We start from the raw sequence: 16878 nt of genomic DNA, 5'->3' as shown, positions 1-16878 counted from the left end.
TGTTCGGCTTGCCATTGGGATTGTCCAACATGCAGCGGGTGAAACAATGCCACCGCGGCTCTCATGTAGCGATGTGGTGTGCCAGAGCGAAGGGAGCAAGAACTCCGTATCGTCCTTCAGATTCCGTAAGGAGCCCGCCAAGCGTAAGACTTGGGAGATGTGTGTAGGCAGGAAGGAATGGCGCGTATCTGACGTTTCCGTTTTTAAGGGCCCCGTGCCAATGAAAATCCGGCGCCCAACGTCGTAAGTCGCTTCGGCAAGAAGAATTTCGATCAAATTCTGAACCACGGATATCCAACCATTCTTCTACCGCCTAAGTTGCTGAAGCCTTGCTTTTCATTCTTTACAAAGTTATTCCTCAGAATAATAGCAGCCCACAAACGAATATGTATTTAAAAAAAAAAACGCTGACAGCGCATATCTTTTATTTTAGCTCTTCTCAGACTGAAATATTAAAGGTGCGAAACAATAATAGGAGATCGACCCCCGCAAGAGGCAGCGTTTCTACCAGAAAGCTTGCCTTCGTGCATAGCGTTCGCCGCCAGCATTTCCCAGTAAACGTTAGGGTTACATAAGCTGCAGTTGCCGGGAAGCATGAAAAGCAGTCAGCGGTGTTTGAATGCTAGCGCGTTCCATTCTTAAAAGCGAAGCTTCATCATCCGCCTCCCCGCCCCCCCGCCTTTTAACGCGATAGCGTTAAGGAGCTCGTGTCGCAGAAAAGCCGGTGTCGTCGGCGTCGGGTGTCGGCGTCGGCGGCGTTGACCGTGAGCGATAAATCACGGCAGGCTCTTCATAAATAAAAAGCAACTTCCAAGATTGGCCCGGTGGGAATCGAACCCAGGTCTCCGGAGTGTGAGACAGAGACGCTACCACTCAGCCACGAGTTCGATGCTTCCAAGCGGTGCAAACGCGCCTCTAGTGAATGCGGTGTTGCCTTCGAAACCAGCCGTGGAAAGTTATACTGCGGTGTATATCGGTAATTATGAACATGTAACGTACAGAAGTCACAATTACACGAGTTGCGAAGTGCGTTTCCGCTGCATTTCTTTTGCGCTTTCCGCACACGCAGAGCCATCTTGCGGCAAACACAGAAGACCCCCTCCTCTCAATGTACGGCGCTGCCCCGACAGGAGGCGCGCCGCGCGCGCATTGGGACCGCTGCCAGGCGCGTCGCGGGACTCCCTCTCCCCTGACGACGCTTCGCCGTGCTTCCGGTTTAGATTACTATCTCTCTGCCCGTGCCGATCACGACGTTTGGCGTGATCGTTCGCGTAGATCGTTTTCCCTCCGAGACACCGAGTTCTTTGGTTCGTTTCGTTCGCTCAGGCGCACGTTTCGTTGTCGCGCCGAACGCTGCGTTGCTCGACGTTCACCGCGTGATAGGTGGGCGCTAAGTCCGATGCGGGGCGCATCGTAAGTGATTGCTGTGCGTAGCGCATTGTCTTATACCCCTTGGCGGGTCGACGGGAACGCTGTCGCGTCCCACTCTTGAAGGCGAAGCTTAAGCGTCCTCCAATTTTTTTTTTGCGCCTGCTCATAGAGTTCGGGATTGCCTGTGAAAAAACTGAGGCTGCTGCCAGACGCTGTGCCGATCGTATTCCCGCAATGATGCATCCTGCAAGCCAAGCGCTGTAGCGCTTTAGAAAAACGCCGCAGGAAACAGGTAAAGTGCAACGTTTTTGTGAAGGCGAATGGCGCGTTGCGCGATGGCCTTGGGAAAAACGCGGCGTCTAGTCAAGTGGTACAAAAAAGAGAGAGAGAACACGTGACCTTCTGCGAGCGAGGGTAGGGTGGAGAGGGGAACGGAGGCACGCCAACAAGTTCTCTAGAGGATGTTGGGCACGCGCAGGCACCAAAACAGGTGTTGCGTCGCTGACGTCACGCGGCGGTGATTGTGGCAACAGTCGACTGCAGCTAGAGAGACTGCGATGGAGGACGCTCGCCCGGGGCCTAGCGGATTTCGCGGCAGGCCTCGGAAGTACGCTACGGCCGAGGATGCTCGCCAAGCGAGAAACGAGGCGCGACGTGCGAAGCGGCGGGAGCGAGGCGTTCGACCGCGAGTGCTGCTTTCCCCTGCCGAGAGGATGCGACGCAAAGTCGAAGAGAAACGTCGTTGGCGCGAATCTGACCCCGCTATACGAGCGCGCGAAGCCGCAGCTAAGCGTCGAAAACGAGCCGAAGAAGCCGAACTACGAAAGCAGCAACGTGACGATGCGAGACGGCAACGTAGAGAGGGGGCCGAAGCTCGCAGACAACGGCTTGAGGAAGAGATCGATGCTCGTAGGATGGAAGCGGAGGCTCGGCGTCGTCAGTCGTGCGCTGCGGCGACGAATCGATTTCGGAAGGCGTTCGTGGAGAATCCGTGTGGGAGTGAGTGCGACGTTTGCGGTGGACTGTGGTTTGCGAACGATTTGACCCGAGTGAAGGCAGCGTCGTGCGAGCTTCTCCACCGGCACTTCCCAACGAGAAACGTGGCGGAGTTTAACGTGTGTCGCACGTGTGTCGACTCACTTCGACAGGGGAGGATGCCAAACCACTCCACGACCAACCGATGCGTCGGTCCTCCAAAGCCGCCTCATCTGCCCCATAGCAACTTGGTGAGCGAGCGCATGGTCTCACAGCGGATTCCGTTCATGCAGATACTACGTATTCTCGACACTTCCGTCCAAACGGCAATTGCAAGACCGGTGATCAACGCAACACTTACTGGCTACAGCAGGCAGTGGATTAAGAGCTCGCATGTGTCGTTGAGGAGGTCGACCTAAAGCGCCACACGTGTACTTCACACTGCGGCTCGTTATGTCTTGCAAGAAGTCTGACCCCTCCGGTCGCATAACTTAATGCATTACCAAGTGTGCAGCAGGCTTTCCCCTACACGTGTTACAGGAGTGCAGCATATCCGGCCGAACTTTCACAGCGAAGTTATAGTGGCTGGAAACCTTAGCCTCTCTAGCGAAGTTGTTAAGCGCTGGTTCAGCCAAGATCGTGTCCATGTGTAGACACAAAACTATCATCATCTGGATTGGCTCCAGCGTCTTCCACAGCTGGCTCGTTGGCGCCCCTCGGCGCGAACGCGCCACTGCCCCAGCGTTCGTCGTTGTCATTCATTAAGAAACACAGATGTAACCCATTTTACAGCGAAGCTGTTAAGGGCTAGTTCCCCTAGGATCAAGTCCGTGTGTAGACACAAATCTCCCCAAACGTGCGCCGATCCCGAACATAGTGCAATAGCGGACCGACCCGCGGCGGAGTTGGGACAGGCGTTAAGCACTCCTCAAACATGCGCCGATCCCGAAGGTATTGTAATGCCGGGGCGTACCGCGGCGGAGGTGCAGTTCGCCATTAAGGGGCCCGCATACACAGCATCGCTGGTCATCCTTCATCACAGAGCGGAGTGGCCGCGAGTGTCATTATATATATATATATATATATATATATATATATATATATATATATATATATATATATATATATATATATATATATATATATATATATATATCAGGCACGTACCCAGAGGGGGGCCCGGGGGGGGGCCGGGCCCCCCCCGAAATCAAGTGGCATACCCCCCCCCTCCCCACCCACGCCACCATTCCTCACACATTCCTAAAGCGCCGCCAGATCAATGTTGAGACTTCGCAGCTGTTCATCGGTCAGCATTACGCTGCCTTTTTCATTCCTTTTATATGGCGGTAGTTATCGGCATCTCTTGTAATGTGAAGGACAGTTTTCTCGTAGATTCCGCACCCGCGCGATTAACTCGAGATGCGTTCAGTTGTCACCATCTATTCAACCGTCACGCGCATAGCTGTTGCTTTTGTTAGTTCAACCTTCTTTATTTAGGCTGATCCTGGGACCAGGAGAGGGATGCGGCTGTTACTCAGCTGGTCTGTACTCTCATGGAACGAGTTGCGGCCGGAGAAAACACCAATTGCGTTTAACTTATCCCTTTGCTTCATTGTTTCCTTGAGTTACGGCTCGCTGCGACGCTGGCAGATGCCTGGAACCATATACACGTGATATGGGTTATATAAGGTGGGAAATAAAATTATGTGAAAGAGCGTCCATCATGAAACCCTGCAATAACCCTTAAGCCCATAAGCAAGATGACTGTCGCCCATTGCCTCGTCTGTTTTTCCTTAACTGTATAGCATTTTTCGTGCAGAATTGGCAACTGGAAACAAAAATTGCAAGGAGTTGAGAAATTAAGCGATCTACTAAGGGAGAGAGCCAAGGCAACTACCGAACTGCAAGCAAAAGCGAATAATAAAAAAGTTAACCGTTGTTTATGAGAATATTTATGGATCAACATCTTTTTATTTAAAAGGGAAGTAGAGAAAACACCGCCGAAAGTGGAGAACAATTACTTGTTTTGAATGACGCTTCTACAGTTATCGGTCGAACCGCCTCACGTAGCCACTTCTCTGCTGCGCTTATATGGGTGTTTTTCTAACCTTTCGCGGTGAGCGCAGTACGTCTAGAATCGCAGAGTCCTGCGCTCTACGCGGTTGTATGGGACTGGCGGCCGCACAGCGTTACGCAATTCGCGGAACTGTCAAAACTGATCAACAAGGCGAAAATAACTGATATTCGAAACAATACCTTAAGAAAGACTGAAAAAGCCGTAAAAAATGAACGCAGCCTGAAATCACTAAAAAAGAAACCTGCCATAGGACAAGCCATGATGTATGCACTAAAAGATAAGAAGGATAATATCATCAGCAATCTCGAAGATATAGTAAAAACAGCGGAAAAATTCTAAGCTGACCTGTAAACAGTACCCAGAGGAGTCACGATAGTTCACTTAGAAACAGTAATGAACAGGATACAGAAACTATCCTATAACTAGCGATGAGGTCAGAAGGGCCCTGTAAGACATGAAACGATGAAGAGCGGGAGGATAAGGGGGGATAACAGTCGATTTAATCAAAGATGGAGGAGACATATTGCTTGGAAAACTGGCGGCTCTTTATACGAAGTGTCTATCGACTGCAAGGGTCCCAGAAAACTGGAAGAATGCAGACATTATACTAGTCCACAAAAAAGGAGACGTTAAAGAATTGAACAATTATGGGACCATTAGCTTGCTCCCAGTATTATATAAAATATTTACCAAAATATTCTCCAATAGAATAAGGTTAACACTGGATTTTGTCAACCAAGGGAACAGGCTGGCTTCAGGAAGAGATACTTTACAATGGATCACATCCATGTCATCAACCAGGTTATCGCGAAATCTGCACACTACAATAAGCCTCTCTATGTGGCCTATATAGATTACGAAAAGGCATTTGATTCAGAAGAGATGCCAGCAATCGTAGAGGCACTACGTAATCAAGGAGTACAGAACGCTTACGTAAAACGCCTGGAAAATGTTGCTACATGCGTGAGGTATTTGTTTGTTTGAACGAGGCGCGTAGGCGCCATCACTCCAGAAAAGAGGAGGAAGAACGAACTGGGCTCGCGCTGTGAATCTAACCGGTCAGCGCTGCAACCGTTGTTGTAAATGTAATCTGTAAATACTTTCTCGTCTTACTGACTCGTCTTTCGCGTTAGAATATCTACAGAGGTTCTACAGCTACCTTAATTCTACACAAGAAAAGCAGGGAGATACCTATAGAGAAAGGGGCCAGACAGGGAGACACAATTTCTCCAAAGCTATTTTCTGCGTGCTTAGAAGAATTCAAGCTATTAAACTGGGAAGGCTTAGGAGTAAAGATCGACGGCAAATATCTCAGCAACCTTCGGTTTGCCGATGACATTGTTCTATTCAACAACAATGCAGATGAGTTACAACAAATGATTGGAGACCTTAACAGAGAGAGTGTAAGAGTGGGGTTGAATACTATTATGCAGAAGATGAAGATAATAATAAATGGCCGGGCAAAGGAACAAGAGATCAGGATGGCCAGTTGGCCACTAGAGACTGTGAAGGAGTACGTTTACCTAAGTCAATTAATCAGAGGGAACGCTGATCATGAGAAGGAAATTCACAGAAGAATAAAAATAGGTTGGATCGCATACGGCAGACATTGCGAGCTCCTGACTGGAAGCTTATCATTATTATTCAAAAGTAAGGTGTGCAATCAGTGCATTTTGCCAGTGCAATATGTCCAGTGCCAATGCATTTGCCAGTGCGTTTCCCAGTGCATTTTGCCAGTGCATATGGGGCAGAAACTTGAGAGCAAGTTAAGGACCACGCATAGAGCGACAGAACGAAGATTGCTAGGCATAACGTTAAGAGAGAAAGAGAGTGGTTTGGATCATAGAGCGAACTGGTATAGACGATATTCTAATTGACATCAAGAGAAAAAAATGTAGCTCGGCAGGTCATGTAATGCGCCGGCTAGATAACCGTTGGACCATTATGGTTACAGAATGGGTACCAAGAGAAGGAAAACGCAATCGAGGACGACAAAACACTAGGTGGAGCGATGAAATTAGGAAATTCGTGGGCTCTAGTTGGAATCGGTTGGCGCAGGACAGGGGTAATTGGAGATCGCAGGGAGAGAGAGAGAGAAAAACTTTATTGGTTCTATGAAGGGGTTTAGCGGTGAGCCGCCTTGCGCTTGCTGCCTGGCTTCTCAGCACGGGTGTGCCCCTATTCCAGGGCTCCACTGAGCCTGGCCACTTCGCACGCGTGCTGCACGATCGCCCTTTGGGCGGTGAGCTCGCTGCTGGTGAGCAGGCCCTCCCATTGCTCCGCACTCGGGTTTTTACGCAGTTTTTATGCACTCGGGTTATGCACTCGGGTTTTAGATCGCAGGGAGAGGCCTTCGTCCTGCAGTGGACATAAAACAGGATGATGATGATGATGATTATGATGATGATGGGGGTGGTGGGCCCCCCCCGAAAAAAAATCCTGGGTACGTGCCTGATATATGTATATATATATATATATATATATATATATATATATAGAGAGAGAGAGAGAGAGAGAGAGTGTCCCAGCTAATTTTGGCCTGAGTTTAGAAATATGTAAATGCCACATAGCTGGACAAAACAAAGGCAATGTTGTTTGCCATCGCTTGGAGATACTCAAAACTTTTTTTTTAAAGTCCACCTAATTAGATAATTAGTCTTAAATGATTAATCAACTTTTCATACATTATAATTAAATGAAAGGGGTCAATGAGAAAAATTGTAGAGCGACATGAAAAAATCCCGATACAGCTTTCTGTTCCTCAATACGTGCTACATAAAAGTGTTTTTCCGTGTGTGAAAGCAGCCTGCAAATGCACGCAAATTATCGCACGACTGATCGCTCAAGCACTTTGCGTCTATTCGCGGCCTTTCACGCTCGGAAAAACTTTTATGTAGCACGTATGGAGGAACATAAAGCTGTGTCGGGAGTTTTCATGTCGCTCTACATTTTTCTTGAAACTTTTACGTTGAGTGGCCTATTGGAGACTAATTCTCATGGACATTCACGATCTTCCCTACTTTTTTTTTGCATTTGTGCTTTTCTTTCCACCTTCATTTCCCCTTGCCCTTCCCCCAGTGCAGGGTAAAAAACCAGAATCTTATCCAGTTAACCTCCTTGCCTTTCCCATCCCATTTATCTCTCTCTACAATTTCCTCACTGACTTTTCATCTAATTCAATACATTGAGTCGATGAATTAACATTAATTATCTAATTATGCAGAATGGAAAAAGCAGTTTGAGTATCCCAAAGCGACGGCAAACAACATTAGCTTTGTTCTGTCCAGCTACGTGGCATTTGCATATTTTTAAACTGGCTAAAGTTAGCTGGGACATCCTGTATATGAATGACTGACTGTGTGGATGTGAGCGACTGGCGTGAGTATGCGGATGTATGAACAAATAATTGCACAATATAAACATGCCATTGCTCATGAGTACGATCGCATAAACTATGCCTGGCCTGTTGCCTCCACACACGCACTTTCAATCGCGATCAAGAATGGTTGCTGCTGCATGGTCCAGCAGTCTGGATTGACTTGGTTGAGCCCACTATGCATGCCTATGCAGGCGACATCCTACGATCACAGTGCCTGGATCGCGATCTACTTTATCCGGATCAAGTGAAATCGCAATTTAAATTGTCTGTGTAGCAACACGAGGTCAGGATGGTGGTCCAATTCAAATCGGGCTCGATCATGATGCAAAGTGCCCGTGTGTGACAGGGGTACTAAACTCTTGCACTTAGACTAGCATTTTTGTCTTCCCATATACTACATTGTGTCACAAATTGCAAAGCATACAAAATACATAATGAACAATAATTTATGGTGTATTTATCCAAGAACTAGCACATTTGTTCTTGTTTGTTGACGGAGCACATGACTTCTCAGCTAAAGCATAGAATCGCAGGTCCTTGTTTTATGCATTACTGTGTCACATGCTTTTCTTTGACCTCTTCTAACCCTCCCCTCCTTCTTTCTTGTCAACTACACAGATCATTGATGCTCTCTTGAGAGAAAGTGATGGGAATGAAGAGCTTGACATGCAGGAGGGGCATTCCCCACTGGGAGCAGAAACAGCTGTGGAAGCTGATCCATGTTGTTCAGGTGGCACAAATGACTTCTTGACCACAACTGCCTCGTGCAGCACAGATGCAGGTACAGTGCTCACGGAATGAAATAGGACACAGATCATTTAGTAGAACCCTACATATGTGCAAAGTACGCAAGAGCACCATGTCATGTCGCTAGGAATTTGATCACCAAAGGTGAAGAGGACTCCGATGTAAGTGTACACGCCACAATTACGTCGGTGTGACAAGAACTGCGGCCGGTTGAAACGAAAGTATGCACATTACTTAGCCCTAAATTGACGCGTTTCATTCCGTGAGCACTGTACACAGAGCAACTGTGGGAGGCACTCAAAGTGTGTTCAAGTGTCTCTGCGACCGGTGCAACGACATGTACAGATTCAGACCACCACAAAGACTATCAATTCAGGTTAGTATGCCAAACTGATCTATGTTGATTTCACAGAGAGTTTTCCAATGTTTAGTCATACTCTATGAGAACTGTTCATTTAGCCTTTCGCAATGCTTACATTTGTATTTATTCACCCACATGAGCACTCTTCTCTGATGACTGCATATGTTTACAGGCGAGTGCATCAATTTGCGCCATTTACGATTCTTATCACTGAGCTCCCGTCCCCGTGTTCACCACCCTCATTTCGCAATGGATGTGTATGCCACTTTTTCATGTCCTTGCAATGTTCACCAGTGTCTCGACACATTTCGACTTTATTTTACGCTCCGCACCCCACACGCAGCTGCTGCAGTCGGGAATTGGCGATATCGCACTGGGCAGCATCACGCCCCTGCGTGTGTACTGTGCCTGCAGACAACTCTTTGTTGCCCTGGAGGAGGTAAACCTGCTAGGGAGCTAGGGGCTCCTGCACGCACGTCACGGCAAAATAGTCCACTAGAGTTCAATGACGTTTTCCGATTTCTTATTTCGGAGGAGGTACAGAAATGGTGTAACTTGCTAGTTGCGGCAGTTTTGTATTTGCAAAAATGTGGAGGAGCAAAGCGAAAATATAAAATTCTAATTTACGACTCAATAATGTACCACTCAGAATCAGTCTTCATCTTTACGCCTATTTAGGGAAACAGCTTGTTCCGTATATTAACAGATGCATGTTAACTTTTCTCAAAGGTTCTAACTGCATTGTTTCCATATTGAATGTAAGAATTTTTTTTGCAACTATACTCGAACCTTGTTATAACAAAGTTGGAGGAGCCGAAACTACATTGTTATATCCGCTTATTATTTATAGCCAACCATTTACTGCAATATATGCCAAATGGGGTGCACAATTGTAAACACGTAAATAAGAATATGACCTTGCGGCCTGCGGAACTTCTACATGGTCCTGCATGCGATGAAATTCAAATAAAACAAAGGAATCTTTGGCGTGTAGAACCCGCGACTTCTTAGCACCTGACGTGACAGACTTTAGAAAGCTATCTTCTGTTCCGCTGTGATGGTCTTTCGCTTCTGCTTTCCACTTGGTTTGTCCAATGCATTGACTCGTCGCGGTCGAGCAACACGTAGCACACAACACAGCGCTCCGCTGTGTGATCGAGAGGCAAGCAAACTTCGCCGCACCAGCTGGGTTTGGCCAGCTCGTGGCCTCAGTAGGTCTCCTCGATTAGGCTGCACCTTTTGCACTAGTTCAGAAAAGTGTCGTGCCAGTGCAGCGCCAGTTCTTCAAGTGTGCGTGTAGCGCGGCACTAGCGCTTTTGGTGCAGCGGTCAAATCGAGGACAAAAGTGCAGAAACGTACAGGCCTTCGTCTGCTGCGACTGGGCGGCTGTGGATTTTCTTTTGTTGGTGTGTTATTTTGTTGGTGTGTCATTATTCAGAAAGCATGACCAAGCACGGTTTCCACACCTTTCTGACTTATACATGACACAACGTTTCAAACGAGTGACCGATGTGGTTTCGCACAAACTTAACGTCGAGGTAGCGGTAAGCTCGTGAAAATTAATTCGAACGACTGTGACCCGAGGGAAAATCCCGGCCTTCAGTGCACTTAGCAGCAGTTGAACCCGGAAAGCGCCCTTAACAAGATGCTGTGTACACAACCTGAAAAAAACTGGCGTCCGTACTGCATTACTAATAGCAGGCTCCGTCGATGCCGTTTACCAACACCCGCATGGCCACGGAGCCACATGTGTCGTCTGCTATCAAAAGCCTTGCACTACGTGCACGAGAAAAGAACTTGCGGAGAGTCTAGTGCCAAAGTGTACATGAACTGGTGCAGCACGACGTCAAATCGAGTGCCGAAGTGCAGGTGGCGCTAGCTACACTGGCAAATCGAGTGCTAGAGTGCTGCACCCCCTGAACTAGTGCAGAAAGTGCAGCTAAATCGAGGAGACCTAGTGGTTGCACTGGGTGCCAATGCGATCTCAGAGGCCATGCCCAGCTGCCAGCCCGTGCGGCGCGCCCCAGGGAGAGCACCCAATGCACAAATATTTTTCACCACCGCATGTAGCAGTGCAGCGTGGCAAAGCTCGCGCAGGCAGGTGTAGGCAAGGCCTGGACGTGACCCCCGAGATTGTGCCGGGGAGATCTTGGAGGCAACGCATAGTATATGTGAATAAGTATAAGCCAGACACTCGCAAGAGAATGAGCTCAGTGGAGACGTGCGATAGTGAGCTACTGCTTGTGCGCAGCGGTGAGAAATGTTCGATGGTGTATTCAACATGGGGACGCGAGAGTGTCGAACCCTGCAGAAAGTGATATACCCTGTGCGCTAGTCAGGTATGTTGTTGTTTGTTTGTTTGTTTTGGAGACAAAATTCCATTGGCAGGAAAATTTCATTGCGTTAAAACGAGGTTTTATCCATGTCTCTATAGGGATTTTACGGGGAACTTAAATTACTTTGTTATATCCACTATTTCTGTATATATCCCCTTAGAACGACGTTTGAGTTTGTCATTCCATTTGTTATAAACTGCAAATGATTCTACTATGTACATGCTTTTGCAGCTTATTTTGCAGACGCACATCGAAGCTGGTGCTTCTGCTTTTCGAATGTTGCTTCTGCTGTAATATATTACCGTCATGTATAGGACGTCCCCATGCAGCCATGTGCTATGTGATCTCCTCCTGTATGCTTTTGTAACAATATCAATGCGAAAAATTATTCAGATTCTGAATATTTATATTTTCCTTATCTTAGTGTAAGTGATTTAGTAACTAAGATGCTTATGTTTCACGTTCCCTAATCAGGGAATTATTTTCAGCAGCACAGACACGCGTGACCTTTGCCTCTGCACCTTTTCCTTCGCTGCAATGGGAAATTGTGCCCGACTAAACGAGGCGCCAGGAAGATACAGACAAGACGGTTTGGACCCCATGCTTTTTTTATTGGCACCGAGGGCCCAATGTGTGGACCCAGTTTCTACATACATGTATCTTACATAAATAAGCCTTGCACACAACAGGCTAACTCAGCTCGTTATATCGTGCAGCCATGGCTTTCTTCACTGATTCCTTGTAAGTGTTGGCGGCCGTCGCTCCATATGTGGCGCCTCTGACGCCTAGTCCAGCACTGGCAACCCTCCGCTGAACCTGCAAAGCAACATAATCAGCATTTGATTATTATTATTATTATTATTATTATTATTGATATGCATGCCACACGACGCACAACATGGCTGGCTGCACGCAAAGCAATAAAAAGCAAGAAATATGGAAAAGAGAGACCGAAAAGTGTGTGTCCTGTCTTTTCATAGGCCGTGTTTTCCTTGTGAACTTCTATCAATGGGCTAACCTCGCCATCTTGCTGCAGCTGGTCACATTCGATGGTTAGACTTATTTGTAGGATTTAATGCCAATGTTCGTAGAAATAAGAGTTACTGTAGTTTACTCAGGGTGCTCCGACATTCGCCATAATTTTTCTAGGGTTTAGAGACCTTAGACATTCATTAAAATGCAAATTAACAGGAAGCCAAGTTTAAAATTTCGTGTCACTACATCTTTAACATCCGTACAGCAACATCAGCATACTGTTCTTCATACAATCAACTTGCGTCATCCCAGCCTCGATGGGACTGACAAAACTAATCAAATTATACTGACTGACTTAGAAGAGGCACACAAACATTTGAACTTGCCACAGCTACATATGGCACTGTTTGCCAGATTCTACCATGCCCCCGAATCAAATGCACAGGTTTTATAGGTTCGCAAGTACAAACAAATGTGCTCCCAAATCTAACACGAAAGCATATTTTGCGTTCCCATGATGCAATGCTGCTTGTATCGTGCAGATAAGTAAAAAACTTAAGGCAGCGTTTTGTCATCTGTCTCCTAATGATGAACAAAAACATCTGCTAAACAAAGGTATTAAGCAGGTATTAGGCAATCTATGTTCAGTTTCCTATAGATTCAGTGCACACCCCTTCATCTGAACTCCAGACAAAGTCTAAAGTCTGCTGCAGATCAAGAACTTGACACACCCGAAAATTTTCAAATAACCGGATGTGCAAGTTACTAAGCAGCAGGCAAGACTTTAGTTGCCGAGGTGAAATGAAACTCGGAACTCACATTCTGAGTTTCATGCCCTCCAATATCAGGAAACAAGATTTCATAATCTGCAATGCCTCCAGGGAGACATAAACAAGCCATAAACAGCAATGGAAGTGGCACAGTGGCACGAATGGCTGTTGAGGCATACCTCAACAATGTTCGTTGTGCCAGCGTTGGTCTTCCCCAGGCCCTGTCCCTCAGACCAGCCCATGGCCTTAAGCATTTTGTTGCCTATGTTGTCCTCGCCAATGCCTTGCTTGGTCGGCTCCTCATAGCTCCTATGGTCAAGCACACAAGACAAATAAACAAACAAACAAACAAACAGATCTGCAGACATGCAACACCTGAACCGACAACTCGCTTTTCTCCCTAGGGAACCGTGGAACTGATTTGTGTGAAATAGTATGCATTTAAAACAAACTTAAGTTCTAGTGACATTTGAGAGGAGCTTTTTGCTTTCCATGTTCAATATTTTTATACAAACCTAGAAACACAAAAATCTGAAAATTTAAGGAAACTGATGCGTGAGGTTCATAGCTAGTTCCACAATAAAAAGTTAAAATGGTTTACAAGGCATTCACAAAGTGCTCCAGTTTAGCACCACTGGAGTTAATAGCCATGACAGCAACAACATCGATGACTGATCAATGCCAACAAGGGTCAGTATTTTGCAGCAGTAGGGACTGCGAATGTGGCACAGCAAATAAGTTTGTTGTGACTCATGTTTTAGAAGTCCCTTTCTCATTTCCAGTGATCCAAGCCAGAGGTCATAGATCATATTCACACTATCAATCAGGTGATAGAGAAAAGTGCGGAATATAACCAACCCTTATTTATAGCTTTCATTGATTACGAGAAAGCGTTTGATTCTGTCGAACCCTCAGCAGTCATGGAGGCATTACGGAATCAGGGTGTAGATGAGCCATATGTAAAAATACTGGAAGGTATCTATAGCGGCTCCACAGCCACCTTAGTCCTCCACAAAGAAAGCAACAAAATCCCAATAAAGAAAGGCGTCAGGCAGGGAGATACAATCTCTCCAATGCTATTCACAACATGTTTACAGGAGGTATTCAGAGACCTGAAGTGGGAAGAATTGGGGATAAAAGTTGATGGAGAATACCTTAGCAACTTGCGATTCACTGATGATATCGCCTTGCTTAGTAACTCAGGGGACCAATTGCAATGCATGCTCACTGACCTGGAGAGGCAAAGCAGAAGAGTGGGTCTAAAAATTAATCTGCAGAAAACTAAAGTAATGTTTAACAGCCTTGGAAGAGAGCAGCAATTTACAATAGGCAGCGAGGCACTGGAAGTGGTAAGGGAATACATCTACTTAGGGCAGGTAGTGACGGCGGATCCGGATCATGAGACGGAAATAATCAGAAGAATAAGAATAGGCTGGGGTGCGTTTGGCAGGCATTCTCAGATCATGAACAGCAGGTTGCCATTATCCCTCAAGAGAAAAGTATATAATAGCTGTGTCTTACCAGTACTCACGTACGGGGCAGAAACCTGGAGGCTTACGAAAAGGTTTCTACTTAATTTGAGGACGACGCAACGAGCTATGGAAAGAAGAATGATAGGTGTAACGTTAAGGGATAAGAAAAGAGCAGATTGAGTGAGGGAACAAACGCAAGTTAATGACATCTTAGTTGAAATTAAGAAAAAGAAATGGGCGCGGGCAGGACATGTAATGAGGAGGGAAGATAACCGATGGTCATTAAGGGTTACGGAGTGGATCCCAAGGGAAGGGAAACGTAGCAGGGGGCGGCAGAAAGTTAGGTGGGCGGATGAGATTAAGAAGTTTGCAGGGGCGGCATGGCCACAATTAGTACATGACCGGGGTTGTTGGAGAAGTATGGGAGAGGCCTTTGCCCTGCAGTGGGCGTAACCAGGCTGCTGATGATGATGAAGCCGGAGGTGGACATCTGATCTTATAAGGCCAACTGCAATGAAATTTCACTTTGGCTAAATTTGTTCGCAATGAATAGTACATGTGACTAAGCAATCTTGGCAAAGCCCCACAGCCGGTAATTGTACAGTTTTATTTTAGCAACTTGAAACGGTACCTAAGCATATGACACACTGTTACGATCGGCCAGTGCGGGTAGTGATCTTCTAGCCTGCTGCGACAAATTGCTTTGTGAAGCCAACAATGCGTCTCCCTTGGAAAGACTACAGGCGCCACAAGGCGAGACACATTTGCAAGACCCGAGTATTGTTAGCTGGTTCGCTGTCGCTTTCCCGGACCAAGAAAACTCCTGGAAAAGGGTGTTCTACCGCATTCCCCCATGGACTCCGGCAGACATGGCAGGTAACTGTAGAGTCGGCTCAGAAACCAAGACGTGGCAGCTTGAGTCAAGCGTGACAACCACTATCTACGGAGCCCCCCTCTTTTCAGTTTGTTCAGTGAAACAAAAGTGCGGCAGCGAGTGTGTGAACCCTCGCCCTCAAAGGTGGGTCCTTCAATAACTTTGGACGCTCCAATTTGACAAAGGTTGGACGGCAGTTTTCCCTGGCCCAGGGAACAGATGTTCTCGGCTCCTCATTGTGCTTTGTTTCAGTCATGCTAGACTGATGAGACGTAAGGTTCTCCACCCTTCATGTAGACATTGTAAATAAATTCCTACTTCTCGTTCTCAATGAGAACCAGTTCCTCCCTTCAACAACATCCTTAGCGTGGATGAGTTGGACAACGGCATGGGCCAGCCCCCCCCCCCTCTTCCCTACTTGTTTGACATGCCCGACCCTAACTCTCACAACATTTATCTGGTAGCTGTCGCTATGGCGTTAAGCCTGAGCATGCTACTTCTAAGATTTTTTTTGCTCTTCCGAAAAGCAGTTCATGCCGAAAAGCCACGCATTCTAGGCCGTAACGTTTGGAGAGCTGTAATGATGTTTTTTTTTGTGTGTGTGTGTGCGTGGTTTCTTCCAGTTCCAGTATCAAAAACGGCTATCTTTGCGAGCTTTTCATCATGTTTACGTTTGTGTCTCAAACGCCAAAAAGGAGGACGGAGATTCCTCTATCCCCTTGAGACACTGTGCCCGCATTTGATGATGGCAGTTGTTTTTTGTTGGTTTCGTCGAGTGTTGGCCCACAAAAAGCAGCAGACATTGCTCAACATGTCTTCATTTCACTTCCAATATGGCCTGTACTGCTACAGACGACCACTTTGCTGAATGTACTACCGTGTTTGATGAAGACGTTCGCTTTCTGCGTTTCAAAGGACACAGATCCATGCCAAGCTAGTGGCGCTGTACAATGACGATCATTGTACATAGTCACTGCCACCAGCTAGGGTGGTCAACTCTCAAGTGGACGAAGTTGGGGACAGGGGAGGGGGGCGGGGTGACTGGCAGCGACTGACCCAGTCCGTATGTGCAACAGTTGAAAATATTTTTTTCGTATCCTACCGATTAGCAATTTACAACAAGAAAGGTGCAGTATATTTCCCTGGTGTACACAGCTGCCAATACAGATAGAGGTACTGTGAGCGCTTAGGACCAACAGAACTAGAGCAAGACAAAAAGAAAATCGCCTTCTGTTCATGACAATGCACATGAACACACACACGAAAAAAGAATGTGCAAATGAGCTGTCGGGCATTCTAGAAAGGAATTGTTATTGTTACCCAGTAGAAAAACAAGCAACAGTTGGGACATTTGGCGTTTACTCAAAAGTCAGGAGGTTGGCAACCATATCAGCAGCTCAGTATGAATCTCTCTCTACTTGCATCCCGTGAAACACAGAAAGCAGACCACTGCCCTTGCTTCAACCAATTCTCCAGATGGACACTGCCCATCTTGTTTTGATGCCCTCGTGGTATCCCACGGTACACAGAGTACAATTATT

General features: G+C 46.7%; 1 protein-coding gene and 1 long non-coding RNA gene across 5 annotated transcripts in view; one reads left to right on the top strand and one right to left on the bottom strand.

The window, feature by feature from the left end:
* The first annotated feature begins 1845 nt into the window (after positions 1-1845).
* On the top strand, positions 1846-11843 carry LOC135913796 (uncharacterized). Its single transcript, XR_010568118.1, has 3 exons — positions 1846-2597; positions 8421-8925; positions 11721-11843. It is a non-coding gene; the product is annotated as an uncharacterized lncRNA (long non-coding RNA).
* Positions 11837-16878, bottom strand: part of LOC135913795 (RNA-binding protein 5) — a 67515-nt gene continuing 62473 nt past the window's right edge. For 3 of the 4 annotated variants that reach the window (XM_065446483.1, XM_065446485.1, XM_065446484.1), the window contains 2 exons: positions 13171-13300; positions 11837-12062 (listed from right to left, as the gene is read on the bottom strand). In XM_065446483.1, the coding sequence (XP_065302555.1) occupies positions 11937-12062; positions 13171-13300 (256 nt within the window). In that variant the 3' untranslated portion in view covers positions 11837-11936. The remainder of the gene's footprint in view (positions 12063-13170; positions 13301-16878) is intronic. The other variant, XM_065446486.1, reaches the window with a different exon arrangement.

The sequence above is a fragment of the Dermacentor albipictus genome, chromosome 6 (assembly GCF_038994185.2).
Source record: "Dermacentor albipictus isolate Rhodes 1998 colony chromosome 6, USDA_Dalb.pri_finalv2, whole genome shotgun sequence".
In the NCBI taxonomy this organism is placed as follows: domain Eukaryota; kingdom Metazoa; phylum Arthropoda; class Arachnida; order Ixodida; family Ixodidae; genus Dermacentor; species Dermacentor albipictus.
This window is presented reverse-complemented; position numbering and strand designations above follow the sequence as displayed.